Source organism: Chionomys nivalis, chromosome 4, assembly GCF_950005125.1.
Source record: "Chionomys nivalis chromosome 4, mChiNiv1.1, whole genome shotgun sequence".
NCBI lineage: Eukaryota > Metazoa > Chordata > Mammalia > Rodentia > Cricetidae > Chionomys > Chionomys nivalis.
The window spans coordinates 118,879,166-118,897,085 of record NC_080089.1 but is presented as its reverse complement, the minus strand read 5'-3'; the positions used below and the strand labels follow the sequence as shown (position 1 = coordinate 118,897,085).

Below are 17,920 nucleotides of genomic sequence, written 5' to 3'. Positions count from 1 at the left end.
AAGTCATCCTGAGGTAGGAAATAGTTCAGGAGACAGGAATGATGCACCTGTATCCCAGATACTTAGGTAAAAGGATTGTGATTTCAAAGTCAGGTAGGGCTACACAGAGATCAGGGCTCTAAAACTAAACACACAACACCAAAAATAAACAAAATGTAGAAGTATAAAACTCAGACTTTACCTACCTTGTCCGAATCTCTAGACTTTTCCAGAGAACTGATCACGTTTTCAGTAGCAAGCAAGCTTTCTTCTAGTTTCTGTACTTTTGCCATCTGTGGGGAAAACAAACAGTCTTAGAAAATAATTCAATCACACACATTTAAAAACAACAAAACAGGCTGATAATTACTTTGCACATTACAGAGTCTGAACTAACAAGGAACAAGGCCTGGAGTGGTTTTGTGGTTTCTACTAAGTGAGCCCAGCTGCTCTCATTATAACCACCTGGGAGTCAGAAAGAGTTGGTGAGATGGGGAGTAGCTGTCCTCAGAGCTACACAGACAGACAGACAGACACGCGACGGGGTGCACAGCAATAATAAAGGAAAATTAAAAATACTAACAGAAACAGATTCCTACTGCATGCAAAAATCCAAGTGCTTGGAAGGCAGGGCTAGGAGGATCTGAGTTCAGGGAAAACGTGGGCTATGAAGTGCGCATTTCAGGGTAGCCAGTGTGACCCTGTCTCAAAAACCAAAAGTGGCCACGTGTGGCGACACATGCCTTTAATTGCAGCACTCTGAGCTGAAGACCTGTTTGATCCACATAGCTAGTTCCAGGCCAGCCAGGGTTACAGAGATGCCCTGTCTCAGAAACAAACAACAAACGAAACAAATAAGGTCTAAGGATGCACCTCGGTGGCAGAAGTCTAAGTCTAAACCTTCACAAAAAACAAAACAAAACACCCTAGTCAAAATTTTTATTAATGATTTCTAACACTGAAAGCGGAAACACTTTCTTCTTTAGAGTTCAGAAATAAAATTTACAAATTCCAAATTCTAGGATAATTGAGTAAAAATAAAATCCCACCTGCTGTTCACATTTGGCCATCTCTTTCTGTTTCTCCTGACGCACAGCCTCTAGAACTTTTAAGATTTCTCTAGAGAAAAAAAAGTTAAGGAAACATGAACTGAGTGTGCTGTGCATGCCCAGAAGAGATAAATGCCACGCAAATGAAGTCTACCAGGCAAATCCTGCGTTAGAGAGCGTATCCCCACGGAGGGAAGAAAGCTGAATGTATCTGCTAACAATGTTTAGTAAGGAATTATTTTTGTGCCACAGTTCTTTACTTCTCTTCAGTGTTTGGTATTTGATAACCCAAACACAGCTCACAGTATTCACTGCCACCTGTCTGAGACAGACGTGAGGTCCATGACCACAGGGATGTCTCTTTCACTGGTTCACTCTACGCATTCGAGCACCTACGGCACAGACCTCACTGGCTCTGTCTAAATGCTAGCACATCCCTACTATATCCCTACTAGGTGCCATGTTCTGCCTTCACTGTGTATCAGGACCAAGAATAGTCATAAAGAACACTATAAATAGAAATTGAAAAATAGCTATCTCCCTAGTGTGATCATGAGATTACTGACAGACTCACTGAAATAGAAAGAAAAAGAACTTGGAGAGAGGGAGAGACCTAATGAGAGTCTGGGGGGAAAAAGTAAAAGTCATCCCCTACCCCCCAGAAATAAAAGGATAATCAGAAGCCTGGTGTGGTGTATATTAATCCCAGCACTCAGGAAGCAGAGGCAGGCAAGTGAATCTCTGTGAGTTCCAGGTCATGCATGACTACATAGGGAGACCCTGTCTCAAAAAAAAAAACAAAACAAAAAAAGCAAGCAACCAACCAACTAACCCCCAAAACAACAAAATAAACAAAAAGATAATTAGTCATATAGCTCATACTGTGACTTACTTACAGATCACCGATCACCATCAGCTACTAGGGTAGAAGCATCAACCCCAGGTAACTACAGCCCAACTGAAAATAACTCTCCACAGGGTGTTAATGAGAAAACCACAAGCTGAAAGCTGTGCACAGTGGTGCAAGTCTGTATTTCCAGCACACGGGAGACCCAGGCAGGGGGACTGCAGGTTTAAGGCCAGCCTATGCTAGACAGTGAGACCCTAAAGTTCCCCAAAGCGAGATAAAGAATGTAGTATTGAACAATATTCTAATCAATGGGAAGAATTAACAGCACTCACTTAGAGCTATTTTCTTTATCTTCTTCAAACTGTAATGATAATTTGTTGTTGCGTTCTTTTTCTGCATCGAAAAGCTCCATCAAATTCTAAAAGACAATTGTAGATTAGGCTTGAAGCGGCAGCTATGAGTATCAGGCGGCTATCAAACAACAAGCACTGCGATTGGTACAGGAAGTTGGAGGACATGGACAGAAACCACAGATGCAGGAGACAGCCACCAGTTATAACAATGCCCATCACTTACATGCAGATCAGACTTCAAAGTTTCATTTTCTTGTTTGCAGCTCTGGAGTTTTTTTGAAAGTTGGTCAATTTCAAATTTCATTACTTCTTGTAAGTTATCGTAGGAATCCTGCAGGCAGGCTTGGCTCTTGAGCAGTTTTTCATTTTCTAATCTTTACCAGCAAGATAAACGGAAAGTATGAACATCTGCTTCTATAAGTCAGATTTTCTCAAGTTCGGGTTTGTGTATCAGAAACCATTGGCATTCGACAGAGAGCTGTCGGTCTAGTGTGGAATGCCCTCGGTACTCATGTGAGCACCACTACCAGAAGACAGGATGGAAAGGGAGTGTCACCCTGAAGCATCTCCTCCATGTCCTTGCTCACGTGGCTAACTGGCTGGAGATTTATTAGCTAGCTGACAATTGAGGTTCACTTGAGTGTTTCTAGCTATGCACTAGCCACTTACTAATTTTCATGATTTGTCAAAAATTCAACGCCAGCCATTTATGACAAAGTCTAGGAAGATGTTATAATAGAATCTATGGCTTCTTCCTAACCAAGAGAGATTATAACCCCAGAAAAGATGTACTTGTTGCTTGTTCAGTTACACCCTCTTGCTCCTTTCCCCAACACACTGCATCTTATGCAGCATCCAGCAGTCATCCAAAAGAGAACCAATAATCTCATCTCTGAACTATGCAAGGCAGGTGTCCTGGCCGACACAGAGCTAACCAGATGCAGAACCCTCTCCTGTGCAATGAAGGAGGGCAGAAGCAGCACCTTACAAAGAGAATGAAGAAGTAGGCAGAGAGGGGTCCTGTGCACGTATCCACGGTACAGACAATGCTGACAAGTAGGTAGTGCTGTGCTCTACCATCCAGAAGCACGAGCAGTCACTGTGTGTCGGGGAATAAGCAGCCTGGTTTGGCTCACTGTAGAAACAGACACTCAGAACAACTCTACATTTTGACCAGTACCACTAGGATAATCACTGCTTTTAATTTAGCACAAAATGCATACATAGCTCGGTAGATTCTTTACATTTCTGATCTAGTTCTAGCCTCACAAACAAAGGAAATTAAGATTTAATGAGGTTAGGTCAGACGTGGTGGCACTTGCCTTTAATACCAGCACTCAGGAAGCAGAATGAGTTCCAGACTATTCAAAGCTACATAGTGAGAGCTTGTCTCGGAAAAACAAGGACAGCCTGGTCTACAGAGTGAGTTTCAGGACAGCCAGGGCTGTTACACAGAGAAACCCTGTCTTGAACAACCTGCCCCTGCACGCCCCCAACTAAATTAAAAAAAAAATCTCAAAGCCAGTTTATAATGAAGCCAACTGGATATTAAAAAACACAGTGTACTTGTAATAAATTATTAATAAATTACAATGTTACTGGCTTATGCAGTGTGTGTTGGGCTTCTAATACTTCAGGTAGTATTGATAACAACAAAGCAGACACCGTGAACCAACAGAGAACAGGTCTACCTGGTGTTGTCCAGCTGAAGCTGAACCTGCATGTGTCTTTCAGAAAGCTGGTTTAGTTCTTTCTCTTGGCTCTCTTTGAACGTGCTATACTCCAGTTTCACCACAGAAAGTTCTTTGTCAGCGGAGTGAAGAACGATTCGTAAGTCATGGACCTCACATTTCAAAACTGGAAATCAAAGAAATCAAGCTCTCAACAGGTTCCTTTACCTTGTATAAAGCAGGCAAATAAATATGACCTCACCATCGCCAAGACAAGCATCGACAACTGAGCACTAAACACTAAGATCTCATTTCTTCCTCACCTTAGTTCATGGCTGCACCTCCATTTCTTTTGCCCCAGGCTGGCCTTACTTTTACTGTGTAGCAAGGATAGCCCTGAGCTCCTCACCTTCCTGCTTCCACTTCCTGAGTGCTAGAATTACAGGCGTGGGATACCACCCAGCTGTTCCAACAATGCTGCTCAAACAGAAAATCTTAACATCTGTTCCTCGTTTTTAGGTCACTTGACATTTTAAGAACATTTTTTCTTGTAGAACATGCAACAATACTACTAACATAAGAAAAACTCATGATATTTAACTATCTGAACCAGTGTACTCTTAGCTGTTGAAAATGCTTAGTAATATACCAGAGTTTTTCAACATGGGTTAGACACTTCCAGTCTCAAAAGGAAACTCCAACTTAAAACTAGAGCTACTGCAAACTACCGAAAATATTTTGGAGACAGGGTCTCATGCATCCCAGGCCAATCTCCAATTTGCTGTGCAGTCAAGGATGACTTTGAACTCCTGAATCTCCTGAATTCACCTAAGTCCTGGATTTCCTGGCTTATTTGAAAATGCTTTGATAAAGAGAAAAATAAAGTGAAAGAAGTAGGAGACTCACACCTAGAAATGTATATAAATAATTTCTGCTTTACTTTGTCAACATTAGCGCAACCCAGCTTTCAAAAGAGACACTTCACAGATGTGGACATCAGTGCTCGGGTGCTTCTCCCGCTTTTGTTGGACACAGAGTCTTTCACTGACCTAGAGCTTCCCGACGTAGGTCGGGTAAGCTGCCCAGAGAGCTGAGATCTGCTCGTCTTGCCCTCCATCTTGACATCACTGGGCTAACAGATGCCCAGCTTTTCATGTGGGTTCTAGGTTCTGATTTCAGGTCCTCAAACTCGTGAGGCAATGGAGCCATCTCCCAACTCTTAGATAAACTTTAAGTAAACACTCGTAACGTTTATTTGTGAGTAATCTTGAAGAAAATTATGTCTTATAACCTATTTTATTATACCTTTACCATGAAAATTCAATATCAATTATCTAACAACAAAATAAGCAATCCCTTATAATAGAAAAAAAAGTTCATTTAAATGATCAAAAAAGATACTGAGCTAATGTCCTCACTGTCCAGACTTACAGTCGTTCTTAGTGTGAGTATCCTGAAGCTGTTTTTCAAGGTCATTCAACTGTGCAAGATAGTCTTGTTGCTGTTTGGTCCAATCACTTCTTTCTGATGAAAAAAGCTTTGGGAAAAAAGTGAACATCCTGGAAAAGTAGGCTAAAGCAATGCAAGTCATGCGTTTCTGTATTTAATGTCTAGCTTTAAAGGCAATGACAAGACAAAACAAGATGAACGATCATGAAATGCCTGACACAATCCAAAATCAGCGTAAGATGTGAACAGACCCGTTCTGATGTCTTTAAACAAACCGTCCACTTCTATACTTTACTAAGTGATTCAAAGACAATGAATGTCTGTCTCACTGCTATAGCAGAGGGTTCAGAAAGTTCACTAGTGCTTGGTAAGGGAATTTTTATCTGGCAGTGTTTTGGAGGGCAATGGGGTCTGACTATAAATTTACTAAGGAAAAACGAAAAGAACTGCAAAGGTAGGGATGGGATGCCCCATCTCACAGCGCTCTCTCAGCCTCCTGCGGCTGCACTCCGACCCTCACCTCCTGCATCTGTGTTGAGTGGTGCTCCAGTTTGTCAACAGTCTGCTGAAGTTTCAGGTTTTTGTGTTCTTCTTCATCCAGCTTGACTTGAAGAGCGCTCAGTTGTTCCTGCATCAATACACTTCAATCATCAAAAAGGCCTTTCATAGAATTTCAAAACTATTAATTTTATAAAAGTTTTAGGGACGGGTGTTTTGCGTGAATACACATCTGAGTACCAAGTGCATGCCCAATGCCCACGGGTGCAGAAGAGGGGGCTAGAGAATCTGCAGCTCGAATATCAGGAAGTTGTAAGCCACTGGGTGGGTGCTGGGAATTGAACCTAGGTACTCTAAAAAGCAGCCTAACTGCTGAGAGAACTCTCCTGCCTGATTTCTTTTTGATTAAAGAGACAAAAAAAAAAAAAAAAAAAAAAAACCAAAGCAAAATAAACTCAAACCCTTATAGAAGCAAACATAGCAAAGGACTGCTGGAGGCAGAAAACTTCAAGGCTATTCTGATTATACATATGTTTCAAAATTATGTTTGTGAATGATCAAAATGGATAAATTCAAACACAAAGAAAAGTGGCTAATATTCAACCCGGAATTAAATTACAGAGCCCGCCGGGCGGTGGTGGTGCACGCCTTTAATCCCAGCACTCGGGAGGCAGAGGCAGGCAGATCTCTCTGAGTTCGAAGCCAGCCTGGTCTACAAGAGCTAGTTCCAGGACAGGAACCAAAAAGCTACGGAGAAACCCTGTTTCAAAAAACCCAAATAAATAAATAACAGAGCCCTAGCTGGTATGGCATGGGAGGCAGAGGCAGTCAGATCTCTGAGTTCAAGGCCAGTCTGAACAGGGAAACCATTCCCCCCCCAAATATATAAATAAACAAGCAAATAAAAGCGTTGGATAGATGGCTTGGTTGGTAATTATATATGTATACTATATATACACATATATGTATATAAAATGTATGTATGAAATAAATTATAAAGGCCTCTACATAACTTTTTAAACCTCAGACGTAATCAATGAACCCTCTAGAGACTTTTTAATAATTCTTTTATGAAAACCAATTTATTTTAAATTTTATGTGAATTGGTGTTCTGCTTACATGTTTGTCTAAGAAAGGGCATAGGGTTCCCAGAACTTAAATAACAGTGACCTGCCATGTGGGTGCTGGGAACAGAGTCCAGGTAGGCTGGAAGAGAAGTCAGTGCTCTTACCCACTGAGCCATCTCTCCAGCCCCCCTCTAGAGTCTTTTAAGACGCTTCCTCGGGCTTATTTCATCACAAAGGCCTCTCTGGCCTGCAACAGGAAAAAAAAAATTCAGATTTGGGATATCTATTTCAAGTTTTCCTGGACAAAGGGGTAAAATTTAATTAACAAACTAGTAGGATCCCAATGTAATAAAATCTTACATTATTTCAAGTGCATTAAAAAGTACATTAAAACCTCCCTAAAATTTGATCTATATAACAATTTGCTCAAGAATAAGAAATAAGCCAAGCCGTGGTGGAGCACACCTTTAATCCCAGCACTCAAGAGGCAGAGGCAGGAGGATCTCTGTGAGTTTGAAGCCAGCCTGGTCTAAAGAGCAAGTTCCAGGACAGGCTCCAAAGCTACAGATAAATCCTGTCTTGAAAAACCAAAAAGAAAAAGAAGGAAAAAATAAATAAATAAAATAGAACTAAAAAAAAAATCAGAAGAGAAACTTTTATATATGCAAACATAAAAATTAAAAGGAATTGTTGAGCAGTAGTGGCGCACACCTTCAATCCCAGCACTCGGAAGGCAGAGGCAGGAGGAGCTCTGTGTGTTTGAGGATAGCCTGGCCTACAGAGAGAGTTTCAGGACAGTCAAGAGTGCTATATATGGAAACCTGTCTCGAAAAGCTAAACGAAAAAACTATAGGGAGTTTATTTAAATGAACATTCAGTTAATATTTCCTAAAATTAAAGTATTACCTGCACAGTTCGAAGCTCTTCAGAGAGGGCCTCCAAAGCTTGTTCACTCATCTCAGGTGGCACTGGCTCATTTAATATATCGTTGTCTGAATTGCTGGAATTCTGTGTATACAGGAAGCCGAAGTTCCCCACCTCAGGGCTTGACTTTATGGCCAGTTTTGAACAGTGTGAATAAGCCTTTGTTGGAGTGGTAATTGTCTGCAGAACAATCATTATGGAAAGAATCATTAATATGAAGGAAAATACCTAGAGACTTTATGACTAGGAAAAAATTAAAGTTTTATTCATCAATTTACCAAAAAAAGATGCGTTCTTGAAGCACTGGGTAGAAATGACCAAATGGAAATAAACCCATCAGTCAATATAGTTGCATGTAAATAAAGTTTAAAAAATGGAATTTGAAGCTGGGCATGGTTATGTATGACTGTAATATCAGGATTTGTGATGCTTGCCTCTGCATCCTACTAAAGGCCTGCTGGCCTAAGACACATCTTTGAGTGTTACATAAAGCAAATTAAATTGCAAAGCTGGGCATGATGGCACATGCTTGTAAGACAATTACTCATAGGGGTAGAGACAGGAAAATCAAAAGTTCAAGGCCAACCTAGGTTACAGAGTGAGTTTGAAGACAGCCTAAGCTATCATGAGATCCTGCCTCAAAAAGAACAAAAATAGGAAGAAAGAAAGAAAGACAGACAGACAGAAAGACACAGAGAAAGAGCAAGAGAGAGCGAGAGCGAGAGAGGTGCAGATGTTAGGAAACAAGTCTAAAGTCGAATTTGATCTCAAATGTTTTATTCTTCCTCCTTGACCTTGTCACTGGAGTCTAACAATAGTGTGTTCTGCAATCTGTGTTTAGAAATAACCTTTATTAATAAAAGAGACGTGTCTAGTTTAAACAGAAGCACCAATGACTCACCTTAAGTGTTTCGGCATGAATTCTATTCAGCTGGGAAACTTCCTGGCGCTTGCAGGCTTTCGTTGCTTCCAAAAGGTTTTCAAGATTGAGGTTTGCTTTTTGCAAAGACTGAAGCTCAGATTCCAGTTCTACCTGCTTTTTCCTAATAGACGTTGTTAAGACTTAGTTCCTTCAGATAATCAATAATGTCAAACATTTCTTTTTTAATGTTTTTTTGAGACAGGGTTTCTCTATGTAACAGTCCTGGCTGTCCTGGAACTACTCTGTAGACCAGGCTGGCCTCGAACTCAGTGAGATCGACCTGCCTCTGCCTCCCGAGTGCTGGGATTAAAGGCGTGTGCCACCCCTACCCAGTGACAAACATTTTTAAGTACACTGCAGTTTATGATCTCGTAGATCTCACGTTCATGTCAGGATACTGTTACTTTGAAAATTAACACTTTTCTATATTTTAGGCTAGGATTAACTTCGATTATAATATCAACATAGTTTATCCTTTTATACAATGTAAATCAAATAACAGTATTAATAAATCTATAATTTCTAAAAGGAATCTCAATTTAGTGTGTAGCTGTGATTTAAATTTGGTAATGAGATGAACTTACTCTAAAGTTCAACTGACAGTCCAGGTGAGCACTGCTCAAAACACTTGCACGACCGACTATCAACACATAGCAAAGAGCTACAAGAAAAACTGCTTCTTCAAATCAGCTGCTAAAAGTTTCATATGTAAAGTAACATGCCAAATTATTGGTTATTGATAGAAAGTATTAAGAAAACGGGGGATGAGCGTGTGTGCTTGCACTTTACCGAGTTAGCTCTTTGAACTCTTCATATTCTTGCTTTGAGTTATTTAGCTCTGTCTGAATTTGCAGGAGCTGTGCTTTTAACTTCTCAGTGTTTACGAAGAAATTTGGTTCTTTCAGTGCTTTGGGAGAAAATCCTTGCAGACCTATTAAGAAGGAAACCACTTCAATCTTTGAAAGACAAAAAATGAGAAAACATTTTTCTACGCTCTTCCAGGTTTTGAGGCACGAGGCTAAATAAGAAATGGATCGGAAGGTGTCAGCAGGAGGCACAGGACGCGGCAGTGTACCACAAGGGCACTACAAGTTATGTCCGAGATTCAGAAACCACAGGACGGAGAAATGGAATGAAGGCGACAAGCTATTCCCTAGGAGACTAAAGAAAATCATGTTCATGCTAGACAGAGAAACACTAGCACAGCTGAACTTGTAAAAATTGGTGCTACTGGCCACTGTGAACAGGCAATGAATTATTTAAAAGAGAAAATGATAACAAGGATAATCCTTATTTTGCATATAAAATCTTGAGTTTCTCCACAGGCAAATAATTGTGAATATTCTTTGACTAAGTCATAACTGAGTAACAAAGACTTAGACAAGGGAAATGGAAAAAGCAAGATAAAAAAACCAAACCAAACAAGCAAAAGAGCTGGGCAGCGGGAGCACACACATTTAAACCCAGCACTCAGACGCAGAGGAAGGCAGATCTCTGAGTTCAAGGCTAGCCTGATCTATAGAGTGAGTTCCAGGACAGCTACAGACACATAGAGAAACCCTGTCTCAATAAGTCTAAAGTAGATAAAGAGATAGGTGATAGAGAGATAAAAAGAAAAGCAAGAGAAGCGACTGGGGATAGAGCTCCATCAGTGACTTTTTTTTTTTTTTGGTTTGTTTTCTGTGGTGGGAGTGGGTCTTACTTCATAGCCCAGGTTAGTCTAGAACTTACTATCCCCCAGCCTCAGCCTCCTGAGTGCTTGGATTCCAGGTGTGTATCACCTGCACACCCTGCTATAAATGTTCTTTCCTCTTTCTCTGTCTGTGTGTGAGAGCCATGTGCAGACCAGATATCAGCCTCAAGTCTTTTCCCTCAGGAGCCATCCACCAAAAAGGAGGTCTGTAAATGGCGTAACAGTTTTCCTAATAGGCTAGGCTGGCTAACCAGAGAATCCCAGTTCTCTTCTCATGTTAATACAGCAAACACCTTATTGACATTATCTTTCCAATCCCATAGATTCTTTGGGTTTTATTTTTTATATCCTATGTGCATGTGTGTTTTTCTTTATGTGTGTCTATGCACTACACGTATGTCTGGTGCCCATGAAAGCCAGAAGAGAGCATCATTCTCTGTAAGAATGAAGATATAGACAGTCTAAGCTCCCACATGGGTACTTGGAATTGAACTTGGTTCCTCTGGAAGAGCAGCCAGTGCTCCACAGCTCCTTCTTACATCACTTCTTACCTTTGTCGTTTTTCTCTTTGCTAGACACTTCAGAGAAAGCCTTTTCTAGTCTTGCAATGGACTGGGCATCTATTTCGTGGGCTCTTTTCACAGGCTCTAATAATTTCAGTCTTCTATTCTCTTCCCTGAGGGAATGATTTTCCATAGCATACTTTGCAACTCTGGGGTGGTGCTCCACCTGTGACATTGAGAAATCACACACATCATGTGTTGACAAAATGTCCTAAGGAACTGGTCTCTCTAAAAGCCATTCAGAGCCTAGCATGCCAAAGGCTCTGGATTGACCTCCAGCACAGAAAAATAAATAAATAAAAGGAGTAAGTGGGTAGAGATGTCTCAGCAGTTAAAAACACTGACTGCTTTTTCAGAGGACCCGGGTTTAACTTGCAGCACCCACATGGCTGTAATTCCAGTTCCAATAGACAACACCCTCTGCTGGCTTCCTCAGGTACCACGGATGCACATGGTACACAGACATACATGCAAGCAAAACACCCATACACAGAAAATACAATAAATAAATCTTTAAAAAGAGGGGGGGAAAATAAGGAAAATTCATGTCTATTAAGATTAAATTGCCCTCCAAAATACATTAACTAGCAAAGTGCAGGAAAGCATACAAAAAAATGGAAGTAAAAATATTTATCCATTGATTGGACATGTGTTAAATATATTGGACACAAAAAATTTATTTTGGTTTTCAAACTGGGTGCCTCGTGAAACTCATTCTCTCTAGAGAAAAGGAGAACCCTGAAAAGCTCAGCTCTGCGGAGGCTGGGGTAACGACCGCTGCTGCTGAGGCCAAGGCACTGCATTTCCTTCTGTCTTCAGCTGCAAACTTGGAAAAGGGAGAGGAAATCACGCAGCCCACACTGCCAGTCAAGCTCACTGTACAACAGAACGAGCTGCTGGAGAAGACTACACACATGCCGTAGAGCTCCTCCCTAGGGATGCAGCAGCGGCTTGCACTCACTTGTTCTCGCAGAGTCTGGATCTCGTCCCTCAGCTCCGACAACAGACGGTCCTGCTCCTCAGGCAGGAAGCGTCCCCGGGCCTCCTTCTGGAGCCTCTCTAGACGCATTATCTGGTCCTCGCGGAACTTCACGATCATTTTATTAGACTGAATAAACTTTTCCTTTTTGAGGGTGAGGTCTTCTAGTTGGGTAATTTTTTCTGCCAGAGACTTAAAAAAATCATGATTCAGTTAAACATGAAAATTAATTTAGCTTTCCTATTCTCATGAACCCGGCAGGGAGCACCAACTCCAAACTCAAAGGCACGAAGCCTTTTCCTTCGCATCTGGTGCTTTGTGTCACTCCCTGAAATAATGAAAACCAACCACAACAGCAAAGTCCAAAATGTCCCGGATCTCTTTCTATCTCCTACCTTCTTTTCCTGCTCAGATTTCTTAAAGAATAGCATTGCCTCCAGGAAATGTTCTATGTAGTTAGTCTTCTCTTTGTCTAAAAAGGGAAAATAAGAAACATGTTCATTTGTCAAAATTAAGACTTTATTTCTGTGAACTCTCACTGGTGACCAATTTCATGCTAACTCTCTCAGCAAACAGGCTGTTCTACAAAGAAAACACGTTTCTCGTTATTTACTTAGCATAAATACATGTGCTGAAAGAATTGGAAGTGGGTTGTTTTAAAAACTGTAGCCCAAGCCGGGCGGTGGTGGCGCACGCCTTTAATCCCAGCACTCGGGAGGCAGAGGCAGGTGGATCTCTGTGAGTTCGAGACCAGCCTGGTCTACAAGAGCTAGTTCCAGGACAGGCTCCAAAAACCACAGAGAAACCCTGTCTCGAAAAAACCAAAAAAAAAACCCAAAAAACTGTAGCCCAGGTTGGCCTTGAACTGCTGGCAATCCTGCCTTAGCCTTTCAAATGCTGGACTTACAGGCATGAGCCACCAGAGCTTGCTTAGAAATGAGTCTACAGAACCTGGAGGAGAACCACAGTCCCCCTAGCCTAATGCAAACTCTTATTTATTTATAGTCTTTGTCTGTAGCTCTGTAGTAGGGGCTGGCCTAAAACTCATTCTGTAGCCTAGGCTAGTCTAAATCTAAACCACCTTGCCTCAGCTCCCTGCGTTCTGGGAATCAGGTACACAGACTATGCTTATATTATTATACCAACGCATACTCTATATTATTATACCAACACGTACTCTATATTATTATACCAACGCATACTCTATATTATTATACCAATGCATACTCTATATTATTATACTAACGCATATTCTATATTATTATACCAACGCATACTCTATATTATTATACCAACACGTACTCTATATTATTATACCAACACGTACTCTATATTATTATACCAACGCGTACTCTATATTATTATACCAACGCATATTCTATATTATTATACCAACGCATACTCTATATTATTATACCAACGCATACTCTATATTATTATACCAACGCATATTCTATATTATTATACCAATGCATACTCTATATTATTATACCAACACATATTCTGTATTATTATACCAATGCATACTCTGTATTATTATACCAACGCATATTCTGTATTATTATACCAACACATACTCTATATTATTATACCAACGCATATTCTGTATTATTATACCAATGCATACTCTATATTATACCAACGCATATTCTGTATTTTTATACCAACACGTACTCTATATTATTATACCAACGCATATTCTGTATTATTATACCAACATGTACTCTATATTATTATTATTTTTTTTTTTTTTTTGGTTTTTCTTTTGGTTTTTTCGAGACAGGGTTTCTCTGTGGTTTTTGGAGCCTGTCCTGGAACTAGCTCTTGTAGACCAGGCTGGTCTCGAACTCACAGAGATCCGCCTGCCTCTGCCTCCCGAGTGCTGGGATTAAAGGCGTGCGCCACCACCGCCCGGCTACGTACTCTATATTATTATACAAATGCATACTCTATATTATTATACCAACGCATATTCTGTATTATTATACCAACACGTACTCTATATTATTATACAAATGCATACTCTATATTATTATACCAACGCATATTCTGTATTATTATACCAACACGTACTCTATATTATTATACAAATGCATGTTCTTTATTTTTTGCTTGCTGGTTTCGTCTTATAAAGTACTAGAAATCAAGCCTAGGGCCTCACACATGCCTAGCAAGTATTCTACTATCAAAACATATTCCCAGCCCCAGATATTTTTTCTTACAGTTTTATAGATCTCAATTCTACTAGCTATTATTTTTGGTTGTTATGTCTTTTGTTTTTTCAAGACAGGGTCTCTCTGTGCAGTTTTGGCTGTGCTGGAACGCACAGAGATCTACCTGCCTCTGCCTCCTGAGTACTGGGATTAAAGGCAGGCACCACAACCACCTGGCCACTACTAACTATTCTATAAAGAAACATTTCCTGTCCCAATCAATATATGTATGTTGTATATACTCAGAATCTTGGGAGTAATCAAATGAAATCAGTTAAACAGAAAAATAATTCAGTTTTCCTAAATTCTCATAATCTAAGCGCATCTCTTTCCAGTACTTATTAGGGATGAATTACTCAAAATCATTGGTTCCCCTTCTTACTGGACCTCACAAAACATCTAATTCAAAGAACTATCCTCCTACACGGGTAAAATACGGAGGAGAGTATGTGAGAAAATCAGGAAAGCCTCACTATACTCTGACCACCCAACTAATAGCACAAGTTCTTGACCTAACATTCCCATCAAGTCTTTCCCAGGGTGAAAAGCAATGAGCTCATCCTACCTCTAGTTAGTAAGCTTTCTGGTATGATCTGCCCAGAAGTAAACTGAGATAGCTGTTCCTTGAGCCTCTTCACTTCAGCTTGCAGCTGGCTGACATTTCCTTGGGTGTCTTCATTCACCACAGCCTGGAAAAAAATTAGCAAAGCACTGAAAGACCATGTTCCAAGTTGTACAATCCTGTTTGTGTGTTTAGTATGAGTTGGAGTTAGGAAGACCAAACAAAACTGCACATCTGTCTTGCCAACAGTCAAATGGTCACCAAAATAGTATGTTAAAATGGGAAGTTCTCAGCCGGGCGTTGGTGGCGCACGCCTTTAATCTCAGCACTTGGGAGGCAGAGGCAGGTGGATCTCTGTGAGTTCGAGACCAGCCTGGTCTACAAGAGCTAGTTCCAGAACAGGCTCCAAAACCACAGAGAAACCCTGTCTCGAAAACCCCCCCAAAAAAAAAAAAAAAAAAAAAAAAAAAGGGAAGTTCTCTCTCTCTGTGTGTATGTCTCTGTGTATAGCCCAATGAGCACAGCTGGGCTCTCTTCCTCTTGCTAGCCACTTCTCTCCAGGCTCCCAATGACCCTGTCAGTCTCATCAGTCCTCGGCCATCTTAGGCTGGTTACCTTCGGATCTGAATGTATTGCCCTGACTTAAGTACCCTGCCTTCCCTTTTAAACAACAGAATCAAACATCTCTCCAGCAGCCTTTGGTGAGAGTCTGGCCTAGAAGGGCATGATCACCAACAGGACTAACCTGAGCAGAAACACCCTCTCCAGAGCGAGCTACTTTGTCCCTGGGTAGGAAAAGGGACTGGTTTCACAATCCATTCCAATGTCACTTTCACTTTCTTACAGTAATGTCCTGTTTTAAATGGCCTCTGAAAGGCCAAAAACAGTTGTAATCAAATGTTATCACCATGGTGACTAAATGGCGTCTTCAACTTCTTAAAGAAGTCTTGCTTAGCCAGGTGGTGGTGGCGCATGCCTTTAATTCCAGCACTCGGGAGGCAGAGGCAGGCGGATCTCGGTGAGTTCGAGGCCAGCCTGGTCTACAAGAGCTAGTTCCAGGACAGGAACCAAAAAGCTACGGAGAAACCCTGTCTCGAAAATCCAAAAAAAAAAAAAAAAGTCTTGCTTATGACAACCTCTAAAAAAGTTACAGAAAAAATAAATTTAAAAAAAAAAGAAAAGAAAAGAAAAAAAAGAAGCTACCAGAGGGCTGGCGAGATGGCTCAGTGGTTAAGAGCACTGGCTGCTCTTCCAGAGGTCCTGAGTTCAATTCCCAGCAACCACATGGTGGCTCTCAGCCATCTGTAACGAGATCTGGCGCCCTCTTCTGGCATGCGGGCATACACAGAGGCAGAATGTTGTATACATAATAAATAAATAAAATCTTTAAATAAATAAAAAATTAAATAAATAAATAAATAAATAAATAAATAAATAAATAAATAAATAAAGCTACCAGTAAATGCATCACTCTGGTGTGGGATGTCAGTCGTGGGGAGGTCACATGTGTTGGGGCAGGGACAAAGACAGCATCGTTCTGTGCTTTCTGTTCAGTTCTGCTGTAAACCTAAAGCTTCTTCAAAAGTAAAGTGCAGTGCCAGGCAGTTGTGGTGCACACCGTTAGTCCCGGCACTCAGGAGGTAAGGCGGATGAGGCCAGCCAGGACAGACGTGGCTGTTACACAAGGAAACTCTGTCTTAAAAACCAACCAAACAAACATAGTAAATCTTATTAATTAGATAAATTTTTTAAAAAGATTCATAAAACTGAAGGGTAATAACAAATGCCATCAGTTAACTGCCAGACAGACCAGAGGCCGAGCTATGAAACAGCCAACTATTTCAGCAAGGAAAACCACCGTGTAACAGCTCAGATCCCCCGAGTTCTTGTCTTAAGTTCACCCTGCCCACCTGGAAAGACGGAAACATTTCATCATTAAACAAGCTCCAGCCACCTTAGCACTTCCCACTGACAGGCTGAAGGACTCACCATTGGGAGCAACTACTAGAAAGCTGCTGGTCTTGGTGTTCATGCTTAAAAGTCATTTCCAAATGCTTCTGATTCATATAGCCAGCCTCATTATGAGGCATTATGACATCACTATTGTATCAGTGACATCAAAACTACAATCATTAACAAGGTTCTACTCTTTTTTTTTTTTTTTTTGCTTTATTGATATAAATTTAATCAACACGGTTCTACTCTTATAAGACTCCTGGTAAGCCAAGACAGAGTCAGGAAGTTCTGCTGATGTTTTCTCTTCATATTGCTAACATTCACGTTAAACGGGATGATGCTCAAAGAAATAAAGTAAAAGACAAGACCTGTGCTCTTCTCTCTTACCCAGGGAAAGGAGCAACATGGTCTACTTCACTCTGCTAGATGACCTGGAGATATGATGCCCAGTTATCTCCTTGGAAAAGGAAGGAATTAAACTTACCAATTCATGGCACAGTTGTTTTGTCTGAAACCAAAGGAGTGTTCAATTCTCCAAAATAATTAGGTGTCCTATTGGTCTTTTGACAGTTTGGACTAAGTATTGGTAAAGCGCTATCCACCGGCAAGATATGGACTGTTGCCTCTTTGTGTGCCAAGCTGTGGTGGGACACAGCAACTGCTGTGTTTATGTACTGTCTGTGGCTGCTTTCTTACTGCAAAGGCAAAGCTGAGTAGTTGGTACAAGAAGCCTAAGAAGTTTATCACCTAGTAGTTTACAAGAAAAGCTTTCTGACTGAGGAATATACCAATATTTAAAGACCTTTTTTTTTGTTAGTTTTATGTGCATTGTTGTTTTGTCTGCATGTATGTCTGGGTGAGAGTATCAGATCTTGGAGTTAAGACAGTTTTGAGCTGCCATGTGGGTGCTGGGAATTGAACCCAGGTCCGGTTCCTCTTTATAAGAACAGCCAGTATTTTTAACCATTGAGCCATCACTAAAGACACTCTTGTGTGTATGTGTGTGTTGTGTGTGTGTATACAAGAATATGTGAAGATGTACACAACTTAAAAGGCAAATGTCATTATTATCATACATTACTCTTTGCTACCATATACATCACACGCACCAACTCTGCTAGCATGGCTTAGGCTAATTACTCTCCATTCCAACAACAAAAGGAAAACTGCATCAAGAAAAAAGGAAAAGAAGG

General features: G+C 40.7%; 1 protein-coding gene across 1 annotated transcript in view; it reads right to left on the bottom strand.

Moving 5' to 3' along the window:
- Kif15 (kinesin family member 15) overlaps positions 1-17,920 on the bottom strand; it is a 68,626-nt gene that overhangs the window by 25,966 nt on the left and 24,740 nt on the right. The window contains exons 11-24 of the mRNA XM_057767306.1: positions 14,775-14,898; positions 12,392-12,468; positions 11,979-12,188; positions 11,006-11,183; positions 9,551-9,692; positions 8,741-8,882; positions 7,822-8,019; positions 5,871-5,978; positions 5,333-5,438; positions 3,923-4,088; positions 2,455-2,605; positions 2,211-2,296; positions 1,029-1,098; positions 186-272 (exon numbers count right to left, since the gene is read on the bottom strand). Coding sequence (XP_057623289.1) covers positions 186-272; positions 1,029-1,098; positions 2,211-2,296; positions 2,455-2,605; positions 3,923-4,088; positions 5,333-5,438; positions 5,871-5,978; positions 7,822-8,019; positions 8,741-8,882; positions 9,551-9,692; positions 11,006-11,183; positions 11,979-12,188; positions 12,392-12,468; positions 14,775-14,898 — 1,845 coding nt within the window. The remainder of the gene's footprint in view (positions 1-185; positions 273-1,028; positions 1,099-2,210; positions 2,297-2,454; positions 2,606-3,922; positions 4,089-5,332; positions 5,439-5,870; positions 5,979-7,821; positions 8,020-8,740; positions 8,883-9,550; positions 9,693-11,005; positions 11,184-11,978; positions 12,189-12,391; positions 12,469-14,774; positions 14,899-17,920) is intronic.